Source organism: Apiospora phragmitis (assembly GCF_038363925.1).
Source record: "Apiospora phragmitis strain CBS 135458 chromosome Unknown utg000002l:1.0-5516284.0:1.0-5523493.0, whole genome shotgun sequence".
Taxonomy (NCBI): domain Eukaryota; kingdom Fungi; phylum Ascomycota; class Sordariomycetes; order Amphisphaeriales; family Apiosporaceae; genus Apiospora; species Apiospora phragmitis.
In genome coordinates, this window is record NW_027117400.1 from 2,763,574 (window position 1) to 2,784,578 (window position 21,005).

Consider the following 21,005-nt stretch of genomic DNA (forward strand, 5'->3'; position numbering starts at 1 on the left):
GCATCAAGGCCCGAAAAGCCCTGCTGGCGCTTTTCATCAATTCAACCTCGACCATCCATCTGATCAACCTTTTGCAACATTCTACACCCACCCACCTGGACCGGCAACATCTCGTGCCCAAATCAACCTCCAACTCCGGCGCATCCACCTCGGACCAGCTCGCATGCGAACTCAATAGAACTGTTCCATATCTTGGCTGTCCCTGAGCCCTACTGGCCATGTACGTGTCTCCCGAAACCTCTTGTTACCTGAACCCTATCCACTATTGCGTCTACTTGAAATTTGTTGCCGTCGTGTTTTGTCTTTCCACCATGTATTCTTTCCGAACTTCGCTTGTGACCATGAAGGACAGATGCACAATATTCTACCCCGTAAAAGAACCTACGGGCCTCGCCCTGGCTATCCCACAAGGCCTTGTTCCTCACCTACGCGTTCTCCTAACCGTTACTCCCGTACTCACCCTCCACCTTGTCCTAGGGCTTCCCGCTATGCAGGGTCAAGATATGATGGCGATTCGCGTCGCTCGAGATCGCGCGACCGCTCCCCTGACCGCTACAATGACCGTGCCTCGCAGTATAGCGACGGAGGGTCGCGGCGGACTTCAGCGGAAACCCGTGTCAACAACGCATCCTTCCAGGCCAACCGAGATGGATTCCGCGATACGCTGCCGCGGGACACGCCTCGAGGCCCTAGAGCTCTGATAGATCCCCCGAGTGGTCCCAGCCGTGGAGGAGATTTTCGAGGCCGAGGTAGAGGCCGGGGGCGTGGATGGCGCGACGACAGCCGCGACCGGGGACGTGATCGCGATATCGATTTCAGAGATAAGCGCGATGGTCCCTACCGGGACGAGCGGAGCAGAGAAAGGGAACGCGATTGGCGCGACAGAGATAGTTTCCGAGGTAGACGACCCTCGCCCCGAGGAAGGTCGCCGCCGCTAGGGAGAGATTTTCGGGACTCAAGGGATCTGCGCGATGCGCCGCTTGGGGTAGACGCAGAGCGAGCACGAAGGGGATCAAGGGATGGACCACTCTCCGCTGGGTCTTCCAACTCCGACCCTCCCTTTGGACCACAATCCTACCGAGGCGGCTTCGGTGGACGAGGCAGGGGACGGGGACGGGGGGTTTGGGGGATCGAGGCCGTGGCAGGCCATTCTATGAAGACCGGGATCGTGACAGATACGGACCCGGACCTAGGGCTCGCTCTCAGGATGGGCGCTTCCGGGACCGGGACCGCGACGATCGAGATCGTGATGGTCCCCGATTTATGGATAGTGATATTCGGTCACGTGATTCTCGGGATGATCGTGAGGCTCGTGAGCGCGACATGCGTATGAAGGTGGATCGAACCTCGCATGAGCCACCGCAGTCCGCGAGAGATGTTTCGCCCCCTCCCATTGCGCCTGCCGCGCCGTCCTTTGGGTCGGTGCCGAACAGGACACCATCGATCTCTGAGGCTAGTACTGGAACGATCAAGGCGCCTCCAACAGGGCCAAGGGCGCTGAAAGATGAACGCCCTCCCACCGGCCCTTCGGCGATTCCCGAAGCACGACTACCGCCCACCGGGCCGTCCAAAGCTGCTTTTTCTGAAGTAAGTCCTGCGATACCCTCTGGCCCTCGAGCACAACGACCTGGTCCTTCGTCCAAGCAGTGGATTAATCCAAACCTAAAGCGAGGTCCGGAGTCACCCAAAGCCAGCAGATCGCAAAGCTTCGTGTCGTCGAATCGTTTCCGGGATTCCGCCCCGATGGACCTGGAGATCAGCAATCCGAAGGCGAAAGGCGGCCCCGTAGTAGTGATACCCAGGCCGACTTCCAGTCTACAACATCAGATGCCCTGAACCGAGGGACCCATCATATGGACGAAGGCGAGGAATTCGACAAGGGCGAGATAAGGGCCAGACCAGCCGGTTCCTCGGGGATAGAGATCACAAATCCGAGGAAGCCTTCAAAGCCCAGGAGTCGCCCGCATTCGCGAAGCCAGGCCGTAAAGGGACGGATCCTGGTGCGCATGAAGCAACCAAAAATATTAGTATGGACCAGAAGCCGTCTGTTAGCGATGAAAAGCCCCGAGTATCGCGAAAGCCCACGCTCCGCATCCACCAGGTCCGAGTTCACAAGCGCCCCCAGAAGAAGATTAAGGCGCCGATTATCGAACAAGCATCTGACTCCGATGACGAAGAAATGGGGGATCATATCGCCGACCAGATGGGCGAAACGGAAACAAAGCTCAAACAACTGGAAAAGCGAGAGGATTCCGTCCCTCTTGATGCAATAGTCCGTCACGTTTCAATGTCTCTCGAGGCCGTCAATAAGGTTGTATTCGAGTCTGAAGGCTTATTAGCCATGGTTGGGCCAATACCGGACGGCGCGGAAATCCCACCGGAGGTGGCGACTGAAGAGTTCCGCCGCAGCCGGAAGAAGCTCCGGCTGATGTGGTGATGGGGGGACAGGAAGAGGCCACGGTACCCGAGACCCCCCCTAGTGAAAAGGCGCCCAGCGAAAAAGCACCCAGTGTCAAGGCCCCCAGTGAAAGGGCGCCTAGTGTCAAGGCCCCCAGTGTGAAGGCGCCCTCGGAGAAAGCGGCTTCGCCGGTGCTGTTGAAGTCACCCCTGCCCCCGAGTCCCGCCAAAGCGGAAGTACCCCATCCATCTATTGAACAAGATGTGGACATGGTGGATCAACAGCCGGCGACTGCTGAGGAGAAACCTAAAGCGGACGAAGGCGACGTTGTTATGGAAGACATTGGCGAAGCGCCAAAGGCCGATCAACCTGGAGGTTTGCTGGGTGTACCCAAAACCGATCGGACCAACGGGGTTGCTTCTCCCAAGTCTCGAAGGTCATCGCTGTTCCCAGGCTACGAACCTCCTTTATCGACCGACCGCAGCAGAGGTGCAACTAGTACTCCAACACCCGCTGAGGATGACGACGAGACCGACATAGATGATATGGACTCGCGAGCTCTTGACACCGTACGTGTGCAGATGAATACGCCACCTCTTTCGAGTCTACCCGATTTTGATGACAAGCCGTGGTTTGAAGACCAAAACTTTGTCAAGTCTTTGAACACACCTGCTACCGCCTTCAACGCGTTCCTGCTGCAAGAGCTCGAAAATAATGCAATGGACCATATGCCCGAGAAGCAGAGGCTGCAGAAAGACTACGCAGAAAAGTACGAGGCATATCTTCGCTTTACTACGTCTAACGACCCGGCCGCTGTCAAAAGTCGGGAAAGGTTTACCCCTGGCACATCTGATGCACCATCTCATAAAGTCGGTTGGAATGGCGAAGCCAAGCCCGAGTCAACCAGGCGCAGCAGATATGCATCAGAACGCGACTTGGAACGGATTTTGGAAGAGTCTAGACGGGTCGAGGACGAGAAGCGAGAGCGTGCGGAGCGGGCAGAGAAGGAGAAGTACAGAATCGATGCAAAGGAAGCCATCCCACCGCTTCAGTTTCAAACGCCCGAAGAGAGGGAGAACGAATTTTACGTCGACAACACAGGTTTTCTCCAACCCAACGAGATAGTGGCAGCTTGGGAGGTTTTGCCACCAGTCAACAACTTTACTGAGGAGGAAGTTGCCCTCTTTGAAAAGGCTTATCTAGAATTCCCCAAGCAATGGGGCAAGGTTGCTGATCCACTGCCGAACAGGGACTTTGGCACGAGCATTCAGTTCTACTACTTGAAGAAAGAGAAGGACGAATTGAATCTCAAAGAGAAGCTCAAGAAACGGCCGAGGACCCGTAAGAGGGGCCGAGGAAACAGAGATCTAGTGCCTTGTTTCGGAACTCGGTAATGGCGACAACGAGACTGAGGAAATCCATGAGACCGGCGAGAATGGTGAAAGGCGTCGTCCTCGGCGCGCAGCTGCCCCCACGTTTAATTCTGAAGCTACACCAGCCACCGATGGTGAGGCTACGGGAACGTCGACCCCAAGCCGCAGAGGTGCTAAACACGACGGCGAGAAACCAGAGCGCAAGCAGCGTGGCCGCCGTGCTGCAAAGGATAAGGAACAGAAGCAGCAGCGTGCGAACCAGACACTGGCAGCTGCGCCAGCGACGCCCGTACCCACCGGCAAAACCAACCGTTCACGCTCTAGCTCTCGTGTCCAGCCGCCGGCAGAATGGGCAGCTCCGCAGGCTCAGGGGGGGATTCCGCACGTACCTAACCAATTCGAAGCTACTCCAGGAACCTCGGCTATGCCTCCTGTCACTATACCAGCGCCATTTACAGCAGCGAAACCGATTGTCAGTCCGGAGCGTGCCATACCATCGCCCATCCCCGGTACTATCTCGGAGGTGATGGCCCCACCGAAGTTGAGGCCGGAACCACCACAGCCATCTGTTATCACGCCTTTTGATATCAGACAGACTCCGTCCTCTGACCACAAAGCGAATTCTGGGGCCTCGAGTTATTGGAGTGTACCTGAGATGGCGGACTTCCCGGCTCTGCTCTCATCATTCGGAAGTGATTGGGCCGCCATTGCTAATCACATGCGAACCAAGACTACGGTGATGGTACGTCACTCTTGCCTCCCTTACATGTCCAACTACTGACAAACTTTACAGGTCAAAAACTACTACGCGCGTAAAAGGGAGAGAACCCAGAATGGGAGGGCATGGTCACAGAGGCCGAGAGCGCGAAATCACGTGGAGAGAAACTTCCACCACCCCCCACGCCTACTCCAAACGTCAAGAAGCGGTACGATACATCGACGCCTACCAATCGCCCGATAAGCGCGCCTGATACGCCCATGGAAGATGTGCCTCCGCCAAAGATGGAGCAGCCACCACCACCTCCACCAGCGCTACCCCAGGCAGGTCGCTTTAATGTACCCATCGTAGCACAGCCGCAACCGGCACAATCGCCCTTCTCTCAACCTCAGCAGACACCGGTACCAGTCCAACAGGTCCCGGCGACGGCTCCGCCGGCTTCTCAACCGCTTGTTCAACCTGTCACGCAGGCAATGTCCCCTTCCGTACGGCCAGTGCGTGCACCGTTTACTTACCCGGAGAGGGAACGCGAGCCTGCTCTCCAGCAACCTGCGAGAACTCCGCTGGTCCAGAAAGTGTCACAACCTTCTATCCCTGTTGCAGAATCTCTTAACATAAGACATCCACTGCCTGGTTCAATGATGGATCCTCAGCCCGAACGACAGATGGTGGAGCTCAAACCAGCCAAGGAGCCACCTCGTCAGCCAGAGCGCGCGCCACCATTGCGTGTGAAGCAGGAACCTGATGTTGGGTCGCCGTATGAAACGTTTGCGCCTTCACCGGGGCCGGGCCGCATGCAACCTCCGAGACAGGAGAGCTCACCCATTATTCGACAGCCGGATCCCCCGCGCGCTGCACCCCCCTGTCTCACAGGCGCCTTTCCAGGCTATTCTGCAACAACCACCTGGTCGTTTCTTTAGTGATATGCATCCCTCACCGCCTGCCACACGACCCTTGTCTACACTGTCACGGTCTGTGACTGAACTCAACAGTCCAGGAGAACACTTCAACTCTCCGCCCGCGCAGCCCACTCCGCCAGCTGCGGCGTCTATGCCGCCCCGTCCTGTCGAACGCAAGACGTCTAGTATCATGTCACTCCTCAACAATGATCCTCCCCACCCCAACCGAAGAGAGTTAGCGAAGTGCCGGCAGCGGTAGCGAAACCATCACCAACGCCGCCTCCGCAAACTAATCGTCCTCCACCGCCTCCGCCTCCACCGTCACACGTTCGACGCGAGCAGATGCCAGAAGCACAAGCTTATCCTCCTTATGGTCGTAATCCGCCTCCAGCGCCGTCGTCAATGCCATCACTTAAGCCGTATAGCACTGCCTCGCCGCAACCACAGCACCAACCATTAGGCACACCCAGGCATATGATTATGGATCCCCAGGCCGAGCGAGTTGAACGCGATTATTTTGGACGGCAGCGCCAGTATCCGTCTCCGCATCAGCAGGCTATGAACTCGCCGCAGATCAGCCACCCATATCCTCCGCAAGTTCAGGCGGCCCCGATGCCTTACCAGCCCCAACCCGGCTATGGCTACGGCGGACCTGCTCAACAGGCTCCGTCTGCCGCGTCACCGCCGCCTCAGTATGGCCATGTTCCAGTCACACGTGCCCATGAACCACCTCCGCCACCACCGGGCCGAGATCTGGTTCGTGAAATGCCGCGAGACATGGCTCGAGAAATGCCACGTGATATGCGAAGTGAAATGGCCGCCCGTGATATGAGAAATGACATGGTGCGCGACATGGGCAGGGATATGGGCCGTGAGATGGGTCGAGATATGGGTCGAGATATGGGCCGGGATATGAGTCGAGATATGAGTCGCGAGATGGCTGCTCGGGAGATGGGCCGGGATATGGCTGCTCGGGATATGAGCCGGGATATGAGCCGGGATATGGCTGCTCGGGATATGAGCCGGGATATGAATCGCGAGATGGCTGCTCGGGAGATGGGCCGGGATATGAGTCGCGAGATGGCTGCTCGGGAAATGGGTTGGCCAGGATCACATCCCGCGCATGGTCTGCCGCCTCAACAGCAACAGCAAGCGCCACCGCAAGGCTGGGGGCCACCCAAGATGAGTCAGCCCCCGCCTGCTCAGTCACCTTGGGCTGCACAGCATGCAACAACACCTAAGCCACCTCATCTCAGCAGCTCTGTCCCGCCGCAAGCTACTTGGGCAGCGCCTCCCGCCCCGCCTCGAGGACATGATCCTCGGGATGCTATGAATCTACGTGACGCACGAGACCTTTATCCCCAACATCGGATGCAACCTCCTTTGCAGCCTCAATACGCGCCTGTTTCACGAGCTCCGGAGCCACCGCCATCTCAGGCTCCTATGTATCCTCGATACGCCACGCCAGTGCCGGGCAGGGATCCCCGTGATCCGGGCCCACCAAGGAGCTACACACCCAGCGCTTACGATGCTCGAAGCGCTTACGCAACTCCAGCTCAAGATTTGCGTGACGTGCAGCTTAGAGAACAACAGATGCAGCAGCAGCAGCAACAACAGCAACAACAGCAACAACAGCACCAGCAATCTGTCCTCCAGCAACAACTGCGGCCTCAGGACCGCAGCATGTACGATGGTCGCCAGCCGCCTGATAGATACGGGCGCTAGTAGCGCTTTCTCGTCTTTGGGCAGGGTGAACTTCTCGTGAAGTAAGGACTGCATCTAGTAATGCACCCACATCTGGCTGCTCCTCTGGCGTGTCTGTATCGTAATTTGGTAGGTGCAGTGAATCTTTCACATTGCCACGAGGTTCTGTGCCGGAGAGGGGAACGGCTGAATACGGAGGTTGTTTGGATCAGCCCGCTTTTTTCTCTTCTTGTTTTGTTTTCATTCGTGTAGGGAGGTTACCTGTCAGCGCTCATCCTCCGAGAAGATTTGGGGTCCGGTGGTCGACATTTGTGATTATTGCATAGCTGGTTCTCATGGGGAGTCCTAGTGTTTGTTATTTGTTTACCGAGTCTGCGTTTTCCTTTGACGACTGTACATTGTTGTGGGTTCCCGCCAAATGAGGATTTGGTTTCGCATGCGGCGTTCCCAAGGAAGCGTTATATTCAGCGTTAGTCGGGGATGGAAAGGGTTCATGATCTTCAAAGGGCTAGGCACAAGTTTTCAACGGGGATGTGGATGGTCGAGACGTACAGTGGGCCGCTTCACCACTCCTGTAAGAGTATATACCCAAGATCTATGCCATTCATGCAAAATTCCCAACGCAACTATGACTGTTTTACGTCGCAAAGTGATTCACACACAAGTAGCTGCAATAATGTGATGACATTTCTTTCTCGTCTTATATACAATACAGGTATCTGGCGCCCCAAATACGAAACAATGGCATGACGGCCGTCAAGTGGTTCGCATCGCCGAGCCATCATCTCGAAAACTGATTCATACCACCGAGGGGTTAATGCCACCGAGGGTTTCTACCCCATCCAACCTCACCAATGTTCGTGCATGCCTGGTTCTGAGCGCCGACTATTGACGAGATTCGCAAGCACCGCCAAACCTGCACCCACAAGTCCCAACGCACTAAATGCGAAGAGGAACACGGGCCCCCACGAGCCTGGTTTCGTCGTGGTGGCCAAGATCTTATCCATGATGGAGTCCACACGTGCCGCCATCTGCACATCGCCGAAGTTGTCCTCACCCGGGACACGCCGGCCTGCGACATCTTGGTCAGCTCGTCCGGGGACAGCTTGGTGAGCACCGTGTCCATGACCTCGGTCCACTCGCCGATTTCGGCCGGAGAGCGGAGCCAGCCCGTCTCGCCCTCGAGGACCGTCTCGACAGGACCGCCCGTATCGGCGGCCAGGACAGGAACGCCGACCAGCATGGCCTCGAGGGGCACAATGCCGAAGTGCTCGTTTGCCGGAGTGTAGACGAGCAGCTGCGCCGAGCGCAGCAGCATCTCCTTGAGCAGGTTCGGGACCGACAGCAGGAACAGGACCTCGATCTCGGGCGGCACCTCGAGCGCCGTCACCATGGTCTTGGCCGTCGTGTTGGTCAGGCCCAGCGAGTCGGCTAGCTCAACTAGTTCTTTGTGGTAGCCCACATTCTCCGGGACGCGAGGGTCGTAGCCGCCAGCGACGACGAGCCGGACGCCTTTCCGCGCCGCGGGGCTCAGGCCTGCGTACGCCTTGATGGCCAGCGCGACGTCCTTCTTGCGCTCAAACCGGTTGATGCTGAGCAGGAACCTCATGCCACCCCACAGCGGCTTGTCCGTCTCGATCTCGTCGCTCTTTTCGCTCTTCTTCGGCTTGGTATCGGCGCAAGGGTAGATCGTCTCGAAATCATCGTGTCCTCCACGTCCGCCACTGCGCTGGGCCGCGAGGGACGGCCAGGTGCGCCGCACGACGCCCTTGGTGAAGTTGGAGTTGACGGCGATGGCGTCGGCGAAGCTCATGGACCACTGCTCGACCCAGTCGAAGGGGACGCGGTAGGCGCGCTTCCACCAGCGCTGGCGGCCCTGGGCCAGCAGCAGGTCCGGGAAGTGGCAGTAGAAGAGGATGCGGCCCTGGGGGTAGAGGTACTGCAGCAGCGGCAGACCGGCGCTGAGCTGGTCGACGAAGAAGGCGTCGGGCGCGAGGGTCTGAAGCTCAGTCGAGAAGGTGGCGATCTGCAGGATTAGGTGCAGCTGCCGCAGGATGGCACAGAGGATGCTGAAGCGGGAGAGGATCGAGGAGGGCACGATGGTGTTGCCGCGGACGCACACGTCGAGGGTGCCTGTCACGAACGAACCCGGTAAGCAATTGCCGGTTTCAAGGAGAGGGTGTACAGGGAGGGCGGAAGGCACTGTGGAGAAGGAGAAAACATACCATCACGGGCTTCGTCGAAGCAATGGGTTGGATCGCAATGGCTAGTGAAGATGACGACCTTGTGGCCGCGGTTCTGGAGGCCGACGGCGGCATCCACGACGAGGCGCTCAGCGCCGCCGATGCCGAGATCAGGATGCAGGAAGACTATGGTCTTGGCCTTCTCAGCCGAGGTCTTCTTTTTCTCTCCTGCCATGTTGTTGTTGTTGTGTCATGGCACTTCCTTGCGTTGGGTGTTGGTATGATGACAGACGGAGGGGTCGTTCGTCTAGGTAGAGCTTCCCTAAGCTTGGAGCTTTCCAATTTGTCCTCTCGAGTCTCAACTCTGCAGCCCCGGCAGTAGCAGCCCCACCATGATGAATGTGGCCTGTCCCACCAAGTGGCATGACCCCCGTTCCTCGCCAAGGCAAGGGCACCCCTGCCGTTTAGTGCATGTACGTAATATTACAGTATGTACATGCCTATAAATAGGCCATCTGGAAACGAACCAAGCCGGCTGCATACTCGTGTTACTGAGGTATATACACCCCGATTGGATAAAGTATGCCCGTGTAAGTAATGGCCAATAAAGCAAAAACATTCCATTCTTTCTTGTATCTATCGAGACTGGTGGTATTATAATTACATGTTGCTTGCTCGCTATGAATGCATCGGGCATTCGTCGTTACGCATGAAAGAAACGCTATTCCCTCCTATCTCCCATGCCATGCCATATCATTGCCATCGCCAAAGCTGATCTCGCTTCTCGGTCTATCAAAGCAAACCCCGACGTCTCGCTACGCTCCGAACCATCAAATTGCGTATCCATTACCCCGTGCCTTGGTTGGTCTGCTCCCATCCACCAAGTGAAAATCCCAGTTAGGGCCAAGATTCGTCTCGAGGGGGTTGGCTCGTGTGCGCTTTCTAGATTGGGCCTGTTGATCATACGAATCGTCCTGTTGGGAAAAGACTTCTTCCTTGCTCTGTGGCGCCAAGTGGCGGCGTTTGGTTCTTGGTCGCTGCCCGGGACGGTAGGCACTCTGAATGTCTGCTTCGTCTGGCTTGTCGTCGCCCTTCGCCTGTGGAGGAGGAGGAAGGGGCATCATGGATTGGTGGGGCTTCTGCTGCTTTTCTGGGCTGGAAAAACCCTGGTGGAGCGACTCAGGAACTCTTGATTGCTTGGCTTTAACTTGCGGAGGAGGAGGCGGCATCATCGATAGGTAGGGCTTCTGCTGCTTCTCTGGGCTGGAAAAACCCTGGTGGAGCGACTCAGGAACTCTTGATGGTTTGGCTTTAACTTGCGGAGGAGGAGGAGTCGTTATCGATGGGCGGTGATTCTGCTGCTTCGCTGTGCTGAGAGAGCCCTGGGGGAGCTGCTCAGGCCCTATCAATGGTTCAGCCTTGTCGTCTTGCTCGGGAGAAGGCTGCCGCTGGGCGGCGGCACGAGTTGACGTCGTCTGTCGAGTAGACCTCGGCGCGAAGAGGTCGGACGACGGCTGCGCCGTCTCTTTCGAGCCGGGCAGGACGCCGCGGCTCATCTTGCGCTGAAAGTCTAGGCCGGCCTGGAGCTGTGGCCAGCCCTGCTCGGACCGCACATGGCTCTCCTGGGCGATTCGGTTCATCCGGGCGTTCAGCCACTCGCTGGCGTTCTCGGGCGTGACCTCGTCATAGCCCATCTCCTTGTCGATGGCGCGCGACTGGCGCTCGATCTTCTCCTTCCAATTTTCGCCCTTGCCTTTGCCAGAGGCTGGCCCGTCCCGCCCTGGTATAGTGAGTAATTTGAAGAAGCTTGCAGTGTTGACAGACAGCTAGGTTCACGTGCGACTGACTTACCTGCGTTGTCACTCCTCTTCTCTGGTGGCATCGTGAATATTTGGTTGTTGGTAAGCTTTGGTGACGATATCAAAGTATTAACCAGAGAGAATTAGTGGGGATTGTTGAACCAGCCAAGTCGTCTAAGTCTGATGGGTTTGTATGTGATGAATGTGATGATGTTCATGTTTCTTTCACCTTCCCTCGAGTCCTTGAACTTCACTGTCTCCCCCGCGATTGATTATTCCAGAGGCGTCGCTTCCTCCGATTAGAATATTTCCTGTGTTTGGTCATTCCACCTGGAAATGGAAAGCTTAACCTTGGACTGAACTGGAGTTGCCTGGTTTGCGAGGGTCCTATGTAATAACTTGAACAAATCCACTCGACAATTATTGAGTCCGTTACATCAACTGGGAGGGCTTGGGATGACTCAACTCTTTGAACCGTATTCAAATTTCGTGCTCTTCTGTTTGACCATCTCCTGTCGCTTTCCAACTCCCCTAAATGCCCTACCCGCCCACAGCTGCCAATGTGACATGTTTTCGAGTCACAAATTGAAGAATTGATACATCCTTTTGTCAGTCACAAATCCAGCTCATGTCCGGTCTAGAAATTCGGTCTCGTTGCGAAGAAAACTCCTGAATGAACGAGCTATTGATTGGAGTATATGATTGATATATATAGTTCACTGCGTCAAGCATGGGTTGAAAAGGGTAAAGACCAAGCTGTTGAAGAACCGGAGCAAAGGGACAGTGAAGATCTTGTAGGATGCCTTAGGTTCTCATCTCCTGGACACCAGCAAATCGTTTAGATTCAGTTGGATGACAATTTGTGAAATTCGGTTACGACGAGGTAGACGATGTGAAGCGGAGGGAAGAGGAAAAGCTTACATGACCGAACTTTCTTTTTGGAGTTTAGGCCACCCACGTTGTCATACTGCCGCACCATGGGTTTTCTGCATCTATCGCATATCTGCGCAGTTGATGATGGTAATGATATAGCGATTAGGTGGTTATATTGTATATTTATTACAATAATACCGGTGCTACTTCATCATCTTCCTATAATACTCAATAGAACAAATTTGCCGGGTTTTGGTTACGATCTAATATTAGTTCACCGAGAGCAACGATTGCGACTCGGGTTTGTTTGTGACTGCGAAATAAAGAATATCGGCATCTTCATCATACCAAATCATTGGGAAAAGGGTATGCCGCTGTGCTATGTAGTCGGAGGGGTTTCTTTTCCTTGCCTACCGAAGTGTAGCAAGCTTGGCCGTTTCCTGAATTACCAAGGTATATAAACAGGATGATGGTTTGCGTAAGTAGATAATATTACCCTATCTAGTTTCTCCCGGCCCTCTGAAACCCAGTAAAGTCGAGGGAGATATATCGAAATACGTAATGCAGGTGTGATTGTGCCTTCCCCAGCTTGTCTGTCGGGTCGTATTCCGATGCGCCAGTTGTCGCTTCGGGCATCGCAAGAGGGTACGTGCTCGACGTCACGGATGACGTGACACCAAACCGCATCACTTCCAGCAGCGGCGATCACTATGCCCGGATTGTTTCGCGCAGACTAGATCATTGTCGAACCATGGGGTTGTTGGCTTACTTCTGGGCTTACCTAGCTGAGATCTTAGTTACTTTTGCGGAATGTCGAGTGAATGGGGCAGGATGGCGTGCTTGTCGGAGCCCCTTGCCCATCTCCAAACTTTACCCCAAAGCCGCCAATCTGGGCCAATCACAGCCACTGATTGACGGATTCCGTGATAGCTCATCAATGAGGCAGTAGATGTGACAATCGGCCGGATGCCGAGAAGTGAGGGGTGATGGGCAATAAGATATATACCTGGGTGGCCTCGCCTATGCTGACCTCCTGTTGTGTAAGTATACCACCAATCAAATAGATACAGCACAACACACTATAATCATTGCTCTCACTTGACACCCAAAATGGCACCCATTGCTCTTGGAACCGACTCACCCGTTGATCATATCGAACAGCTCAAGGTAGCTGTCAGACACCCAAATCGCAATGTCTTCCCGGATGGACTGAAGACTTCCGGTACGTCTAGCATTGCACCCAGGCTGCAACTCAAGTCTGCGTACTGACAAACCCTCGTTAGGTCAACACCCACCTTTGTACAACAAACTCTACCCATACAGCTCCTTTCCCAAATCAATTTCAGGTCCGACAGTCTGGAAACCAGAAGACTATTCCGACAACCCTGAAAGATGGGTCCATCAGTTCTCCGCAGACGAGATAAGCGAGATCTCACAAGTGGCCGATAACTTCATGTCCTCCAAGGAGTTGTTGACGGGCATCACCAAAGAGAACTTCCCCCTTCCCAATCTGGCACCCTCGCTACAAGCCATGCGCCGCGAGATGCTGGACGGGAAGGGTTTCATACTGTACAAGGGGTTCCCCGTGCAACAATGGGGAAACCACAAGTCGGCGGTGGCCTACATGGGCCTGGGGGCCTACATCGGCTACCCGGTGTCCCAGAACGGCCGCGGACACATCCTCGGCCACGTCAAGGACCTGGGCGACGACAGCACGCAGATCGACAAGGTTCGGATCTACCGGACGAACGCGCGGCAGTTCTTCCACGCCGACGACTGCGACGTCGTCGGCCTGCTCTGCATCGCCAAGTCCGAGTTCGGCGGCGAGTCCGACGTGTCCTCGATCCACCACGTCTGGAACATCTTGCAGGCCGAGCGGCCCGACGTGGCCGAGCTGCTGACCCAGCCCATCTGGTACGTCGACCGCAAGGGCGAGGTATCGGCGGGTGAGGACCCCTACATCCGGACGTCCGTGTTCTACCTCGAGACGCCGGACCCGGCGGACCCGGGCCGCGAGCAGCGCGTCTACTGCAAGTGGGACCCGTACTTCGTCAAGAGCCTGACGCGCTTCTCGGACCGCGGCATCATCCCGCCCCTCTCGGCGGCGCAGGCCGAGGCGGCGCAGGTGCTCGAGGAGACCTGCCAGCGCGTGCGGCTGCACATGGCGTTTGATGTTGGCAACATCCAGTTCGTCTCCAACTCGCACACGCTCCACGCCCGCACGGCGTACCGCGACTTCGGACCCGACAGCGGCAAGCCGCGCCGGCACCTTATGCGGCTCTGGCTGAGCGTGCCCGAGGACGAGGCGGCTGGCGGCTCCCCTTCTGGGACTCAAACGAGAAGAAACGGGGCGGGATCCAAGTTGATGACACGCCGCCCGTGGCTAGGCTGGATGCTGATTAAAACAAGTCACATTCAGGGACAAAATATGTAAAAAGAGTAAACCAAAGCAGTTGATGATGCGACGCTCCGTGCCGTTGCGGACTATGATGTTAGAACTTGATGTTAGATTAGCGTTGCGATAAGTTTGGTGTGCAATGCTCAGTTGAACATATGAAATATATATCTCCTGGTACCATTGGACTGGTTTTGTCTGATTGTGAATTGCTTCAGGTTCGGTTCATGAGTGCGTGAGTATGTAGTGTCTGTAGTGAACGTTTTAGCGGTCACCCCCCACTGTCAAGGTCCCCTAACCGTATGTAAGTTTCAAGTAGCGTCAGGCCCCCCGGCTCCCGCTTGCGCCCAGCCAGCCAGTTCATGGGACGAACCCACTCTCTCCCGGCTTGCTTGCGACTTCAAACACCAAACACGCATCATCTATTTTGAAGCCTAATCCAACATCGACATCCGGCATCGCTCCTTAACGCTACCATCTCCAGTCTCTTTAATAGCGCTGCCCGAGACACTTGGCATGGTATAGATAACCCAATACCCTATTGCCGCGTTGGCATCGATTGGTTCCTGCCATTCGACACGATGGACGCTCCACCCGTCAAGCTCGCGGACCTTCTCCGACATCCTGACGATCTCGACAAGCTGCCGGCGCTGAAGCTGGAGTTCACGCGGAAGAAGAATGTCATCGATTCGCAGCTCCGGGGCAGTCTACGCGACCAGCTCGAAACCATCCAGACTGGTATGAATGGCCTGACCGACGGCCAAAAGACGGTGCAGGCCATTAAGGAGGAGATGACCAAGATCGACAGGCTGTGCTCCGAGTCCCAGATCATGATCAAGGATTTCAACAACATCAACCTCGTCTCCCAGGCCCACCGGAACTTCCAAGCCGTCGAGGCCATGCGCAAGAACCTCGAGATGTTCAACGAGCGGCTCAACGTCGTCGAGAACATGCTGCAGGAGGACCACCAAGATCCGGAGACCATGCCCAATCTGCTTGCCGTCCACTACGAGCTAACCCAGCTCCGGAATATCCGCGACGACGCCATAGAGCAAATACAGCGCGCCGACGACCCGGGCCTACAGTCTACCTTGGAGGACTACTTCTCGAGGCTCGACGATGCAATCGACATGTTCGACGAGCACATTGGCATGGTCTCGGTCAGTCTTATCAACCTGCTCATCGAGGACAACAACAGTCTGGTGGTACGGTTGGCCCTGATTGTGGAAGCCGAGGAGAAGAGCGACCAGAGAGTGGAAGCCTTGCAGGAAGCTCTGAAAGACCACAAAGAAATGGCCACCCGGTTCCAGAGCATCACAGATGGCGCCAAAACGGTACGAGGTTACAAGGGCAAATTTATCCAAGCTATCAAAATCAGCTGTCAGGATCAGTTTGACGAGATTAGAGAGGATTTCCTGGGCGACCCCGAGGGGCTGCCAAAATTAATGAAGTGGTACTTCAACGACCTCAATGCTGTTAAGCAGGGCATGGTCTCCTTGATGCCAAAGAAATGGAGGATTCTCCAGACGTATGGAAATATTTATCACGAGCTCATGCACGATTTTCTCGTGGGCGTCATCGATGACCCGGAGGCTAGTTCGGCGAACACTCTAGCCATCATCAATTGGCCCGAGCAGTATTACAAGAAGATGAAAAAGCTGGGGTTTGCCGAGACCGACCTGAAACCCCATGTCATAGACAACCGTGAACAGGAGCTCGTGCGAGGCTTCCGCGATCTCATCATCAAATTCCTCGATGAATGGATTGATAGAATCTTTGCCCAGGAGACGAAAGATTTCGCGAATCGCAACACAGAGGGCTCGAATTTGGATAGTGATGAATACGGATACTTTCCGCACCAGAAATCTGGTGGACATGTGGCGCATGCTACGGGAACAAGTAGACGCAGCAGGAAATTCGAACCGAGCGGACGTAGCGGAAGGAGTGATAGACGCCATGTTCATCCGCCTGCGCGGCCGCCAGCAGTCCTTCCAGAAGATGCTCGAGGAAGAATCTCTCAAGTACGAACAGGGCAAGGTCCCGGAGCTGGAGGGTCTGACGCCGCTGCAAGACTGGCTTGTTGCTACCGCCAACGACCAGATCGCGTGTATCGACGACCAAGAGGAGGATGGCCGCTTTGCCTATCTCACGAGCTTCAAGCAGAAGTTCGAGCCCATCGTGACGCCCCAATATATGGAGCGCGCGGACGCCGAGATCGAGCTGCTCCGGGACGGCTACGTCGACTTCAGTACGTGGTGCATCACCAAGTTCGTCGCGCTGGTCATGGCCGTGGACTTCAAGGACGCGCTGCCCGTCTTCTTCACGCCGGGCTGGTACACGAGCGCGACGATGAAGCAGATAGTCAACACGTTCGAGGACTACCTGGCCGACTACAAGCCGGTGCTGCACTTCTCGCTCTTCGACATCTTCACCGAGGTCTTCGCCGAGGAACTGCTGGTGCGCTACCTGACGAGCGTGCGCAACAAGGGGGCCAAGTTCCGGCGCACCGACCCCTTCCAGGACAAGATCTTCAACGACATCTCGACGGCGTTCGAGTTCTTCGGCAGCCTGGCCAACCCGGACGTCGGCAGCTCGGTCAAGCAGACGTGGCGCGTGCTCGAGCTCTTCACGGACCTCATCATGGCGGACAAGGAGGCCATCGCCGACGTCTTCGAGCGTTTCAAGACGGCCTACTGGGACCTCCAGCTCAGCTGGGTCGAGGCCGTGCTGCGGTCCCGCGACGACTTTGAGCGGAGCATGCTGAACTCGGTCAAGGCGCGGGCGGCGCAGATGGATGTTGTGAGGGGGCGGAATCTATAATGAGTAGAGTGAAGTAGAATACGAATATACCACCATGCATGATCACTATAAAGGCATCTCACTACTACTCATTGATGGTTACTGTAAATTAACCATTGAAGGTACTGTTCCCAGAATCGCGAGTTTATTCTGCATATATATACAGTAAAAATTCGGGCTCATATTACCAACGTAACCATGAATCTCTTGGGAACAAGCAACGAGTACTCCGCAGACGGGGATCTGCTCTTTTCTGTGGTTTGCGTTGCAGTGGAAGAAGCCCTGGTCAGATTGTTTTCGTTGTTCGTCAACCAGATCTCCGGACTGCTGCTATTACTACCGCCCCCCCTCGATGACGACCCGCACGTCGAGGTCGACATGTCCATTGTTGATCATCTGCACGCCGACGGCCCGGCTGTCACCATCGACGCCCTCGTCCAGGGAGAAGGCGCTGGTTCCCAAGAACCCCCGATCCGTCCCCGCATCGACCCGGACCGCGCCCGGCCGCACAAAGCGGGAGAACTGCGAGAAGGCCCAGAAGCGGCCCGAAACGCTGTACGTTACGTCGCTGCTGTTGCCACTCTGCTGCATCGGCAGCTGGATGAGCGCCGAGTTCGTCGGCGTCGGCTCGGCGCCGATCCAATACAGCCAGGCCGAGACGTTCCCGAGGACCAGGGACTCCTGGATCTTGTTGGCCCAGCCGATGCCCTCGCCCGCCTTACCGAGGTCGTCCCAGGCCGGGTTCCAGCGGCCGTCCAGGTCCGCCCACTCGGTCTGCCAGACTTTTTGGGTGGTCCGGAGCGGCCTGTTGGCGTCGGCCGAGTAAGCATGCGCCGAGTAGACGTCGAAGAGGGCGGCATCAGCGTCCTGCTCGGGCTCTGGGGCAGTACTAGTCTGGAGCTCGGCGAGGATGGCCGCCCCCTGGGTCCAGCCCGTCGCCTCGCAGCAGACGAGCCTCACGTGGCCAAAGCCCTCGTCCCGCATGGTCCGACGCAGGATCCGGGCGAACTCTGCGGCCTGGAACCCGTCAGACAGCATGGACGCGTACGTCTGGTTCAGGTCCGGCTCGTTAAGCCAGCCCAGGTGCGTGATGTTAATACCCTCCCGCTCGCGGTAGAAGCGGAGGTACTGGACCAGGTAGCGCGCATACGCTTCCATCCAGTCGCCACTGTCACAGCTCGGACTGCTCGATAACGACGATAACGAGCCGCAGGCGTAGCCCCCGTTGGAGTCGTTCCCGCTCGCCTTCATGTAGCCCGGCGCCGACCAAGCGTCGGCGTAGACGTGCGCGAGCCCGCCGTACGCGCGCGCCGCCTTGGTCAGCCAGACCTGGCCCGCGTCGTCCCCGTCCCACGCATAGTCCGGCGCGGCGCTGGGAGACCCCGGCGACGTCGGCGCGATGGACTTCATGAAGTCCCGGTCGTACGAGGCGGACGAGCCGATGCCGTTGCGCAGGATTGTGGCGCCCGCGCCGGCCGCGCGGTCGAACAGCAGGTCCAGGACCGCCCGCTGCTGCGCCGGCGCCAGGCCGCGCTTGCCGTGCAGCCAGGCGGCGCGTTGGAAGGCTTGCGAGAAGCCGAAGCCGTCGATGGTCTGGTGCCGCTGGTTCAGGTTCACCTTTACCTGGGCTGTGAGCCTGGCGGGCACATCAAGGGCGGCGATGGCGTGTAAGTGACCAACGAGCAGGACCGTGTTAACATTGATAGCAAGCATGGTATACGAATCTCCAGAAGGATCTGGAATTTCGTCTCAAACTCTCTTCTTCTTTCCTTTTACGGAAATTGTCAGTTCGTGTTACGGCGCGCCACAAGGCAAACTTATATAGGTAGCATTGCGGCAGTATTTTGACATTAGCCTAAATCTGTTGTTGGGGTATATCGGGCAGCACATTCACCAAGTTCATTCTCCCAATAACAGTCTCTTCAGCGCATAAGAGCACCATAGCTGCTCGCATTCAAGAGCTAAGTCGCAAAGCCGCATCTTCAAATAAACGTTGAAATTGAATATTGCCGAAACCCCTGTTTAAGGAGTTGAAATTTGCGCTCAAGACTCCATTGGAGCCCTTCTCGAGGAATTTAAGCCAAGGGCCACCACGCCGGTTAATAAAAGCTCAATGGGCGTCTCTGTGACTATGCTGTCGTTTGCTCATCTCTGACGCCATCTCAATCGTGGTACAGGTACCATCTATTGCCAGGCTATCGATGCCTTTCAGGGGCGGCGCTGGATCAGCCATGCTATCCTGATCAATCGCTGTTGTTGTCAATGTGATTGGAAAACGGCTGAGAGGCAAAATGGGTTGATCGTCTTTTGCTATCGTGGCAGCATTACGTTGAATACTTGCCAGTTTATCTCTGATCCACTCCAGGACACGGGAGCACCATCTCCAATTCTTCAAAGCGCCCAATGCTAGGATGGCGAGGACCACCGTAACGAGAAGAACGAGAAATACGACAAGAGGAGTCGTCTGTGTGCTGCATAGAGAAGCCGCGACAAGAACCGACAGGAACATCTACAGATACAGTCAGTCGTTTAGTACAAGAACTGGGTGATGGGTGATGAATACAAAGTTAACCCAAGTCAGCACCCGGACATCTTCGGACATAGGCTGCTGAGCTTGCGCTGTTCTCTGTTGTGCCTGTGCTGTTCTTTCAGCCTGTCCAGCCAGGAAAGTATGAAACTGGGTCGCAAGTTAGCCCTCGCGTAATTAAGTAGAGCTGAAGCTCGGGGAAAAGAATGAACTCACGTCGCGATTGTGTTGCTCATACTCCTGCATACAACCCTTTTCGAAAACTTCCACCTGGTGATGCAGTTCATCGTGTAAGCATTCCAGCCCACTGACCAACTCTTCAATGCTGTGCAGTGTTCGAATAGCCTCAGGCCCAACATTGGCGAGGGAACTTTGCTGGTACAGGTGTTTGGTATCTTTCAAGACGAACGACTGCCATGATTTTACTGTCTTCTCCAGAAGTCGCTTCAGTCTGATGAGTAGACTTCTAGTTTTGATGTTCCACTGATGGACTTGGGTAAGCTTATCCTGCCGTTCATCCATCGCTTTCAACAACATGTCGGTGTTGGTAGTATCTGGTCGGAACGGCTGGAATGCAACCTGACATCGGGCCTGCTGGCGGTGAGACGGTCAGCGTTGCGGTTTTAAGTAAGCAAGGCACGGATGGCCGGCCGAGAACAACAAGTAATGCCTCTTCAAAATGAATCCGTTCAATAGCACAGACCAATAGGGATATTCATCGCCTATCAACAGGTCTCTGCATTTTACTATTCTCTAGCATGTGCTTGAAACAACTTACCCCAACTTGCATCATTTCCAGTACCTCATTGATTGCCTTCCCCCATTTATCTCTGACCCGGACCATTCTGGCGTGAAGGACACGAAGGAAGTAATGCCTCGGACAAGCAACCGGCTTGTTTGAATCCTCTCGGGCGAACGTGAGAGGGTCGCCTGCGATTTCAGATTCCGATACTTTTGACTCCTCGAAAAACCGTGTGGCAGACTCTCTGCAGTCCGGCTCGTCAAAGTACGTGTCGAATAAGCCGTATGCTGTCCACCTGGCAAAATCCCACCCATGGATAAAGCAGGAGGACGTGGCTTCGCAGAGGACATGGGCTTCAGTACTACTTCCACTTCGGTCATTGGAAGCCGAGTCGAAGGTCAAGAACGACAAGTCCGTGTATTTGGAACGGGTTTCCGAGGGTCCCTTTGCATCATCGACCGATGAGACGGTGCGAAAAACAAGAAAGGGCAATTGAAATAGCATGTTGAAAACAGCAATGCCCTCTGGCTAATAGAATGATAGCGATTAGCGTCGCTCGCCTCTCCTCAAGAACGCAAGACTCACAGGAACACGG

At 55.7% G+C, this 21,005-nt stretch overlaps 6 protein-coding genes across 6 annotated transcripts; 3 read left to right on the plus strand and 3 right to left on the minus strand.

Moving 5' to 3' along the window:
* Nucleotides 1-311: 311 nt before the first annotated feature.
* Nucleotides 312-7,113, plus strand: PG994_001671 (uncharacterized protein; the record flags this gene model as incomplete). The annotated part of the gene is made up of 10 exons (XM_066853080.1): nucleotides 312-518; nucleotides 575-1,168; nucleotides 1,207-1,587; nucleotides 1,695-2,000; nucleotides 2,039-2,383; nucleotides 2,449-3,739; nucleotides 3,897-4,513; nucleotides 4,591-5,246; nucleotides 5,302-5,622; nucleotides 5,814-7,113. The coding sequence occupies 10 exons, from the start codon at nucleotides 312-314 to the stop codon at nucleotides 7,111-7,113; spliced, it is 6,018 nt and encodes a 2,005-aa protein (XP_066721221.1).
* Nucleotides 7,114-7,906: 793 nt separating this feature from the next.
* Nucleotides 7,907-9,510, minus strand: PG994_001672 (mannosyltransferase; the record flags this gene model as incomplete). The annotated part of the gene is made up of 2 exons (XM_066853081.1): nucleotides 7,907-9,225; nucleotides 9,318-9,510. The coding sequence occupies 2 exons, from the start codon at nucleotides 9,508-9,510 to the stop codon at nucleotides 7,907-7,909; spliced, it is 1,512 nt and encodes a 503-aa protein (XP_066721222.1).
* A 595-nt stretch (nucleotides 9,511-10,105) lies between these two features.
* On the minus strand, nucleotides 10,106-11,157 carry PG994_001673 (uncharacterized protein; the record flags this gene model as incomplete). Its single annotated transcript, XM_066853082.1, has 2 exons — nucleotides 10,106-11,055; nucleotides 11,127-11,157. The coding sequence occupies 2 exons, from the start codon at nucleotides 11,155-11,157 to the stop codon at nucleotides 10,106-10,108; spliced, it is 981 nt and encodes a 326-aa protein (XP_066721223.1).
* A 1,900-nt stretch (nucleotides 11,158-13,057) lies between these two features.
* Nucleotides 13,058-14,381, plus strand: PG994_001674 (uncharacterized protein; the record flags this gene model as incomplete). Its single annotated transcript, XM_066853083.1, has 2 exons — nucleotides 13,058-13,169; nucleotides 13,231-14,381. 2 exons carry the CDS (start codon nucleotides 13,058-13,060, stop codon nucleotides 14,379-14,381), a joined length of 1,263 nt encoding a protein of 420 aa, XP_066721224.1.
* Nucleotides 14,382-14,923: 542 nt separating this feature from the next.
* Nucleotides 14,924-17,162, plus strand: PG994_001675 (exocyst complex component Sec6; the record flags this gene model as incomplete). The annotated part of the gene is made up of 2 exons (XM_066853084.1): nucleotides 14,924-16,175; nucleotides 16,243-17,162. The coding sequence occupies 2 exons, from the start codon at nucleotides 14,924-14,926 to the stop codon at nucleotides 17,160-17,162; spliced, it is 2,172 nt and encodes a 723-aa protein (XP_066721225.1).
* Nucleotides 17,163-17,477: 315 nt separating this feature from the next.
* Nucleotides 17,478-18,854, minus strand: PG994_001676 (uncharacterized protein; the record flags this gene model as incomplete). Its single annotated transcript, XM_066853085.1, has 1 exon — nucleotides 17,478-18,854. The coding sequence occupies one exon, from the start codon at nucleotides 18,852-18,854 to the stop codon at nucleotides 17,478-17,480; it is 1,377 nt and encodes a 458-aa protein (XP_066721226.1).
* Between the last annotated feature and the right edge of the window lie 2,151 nt (nucleotides 18,855-21,005).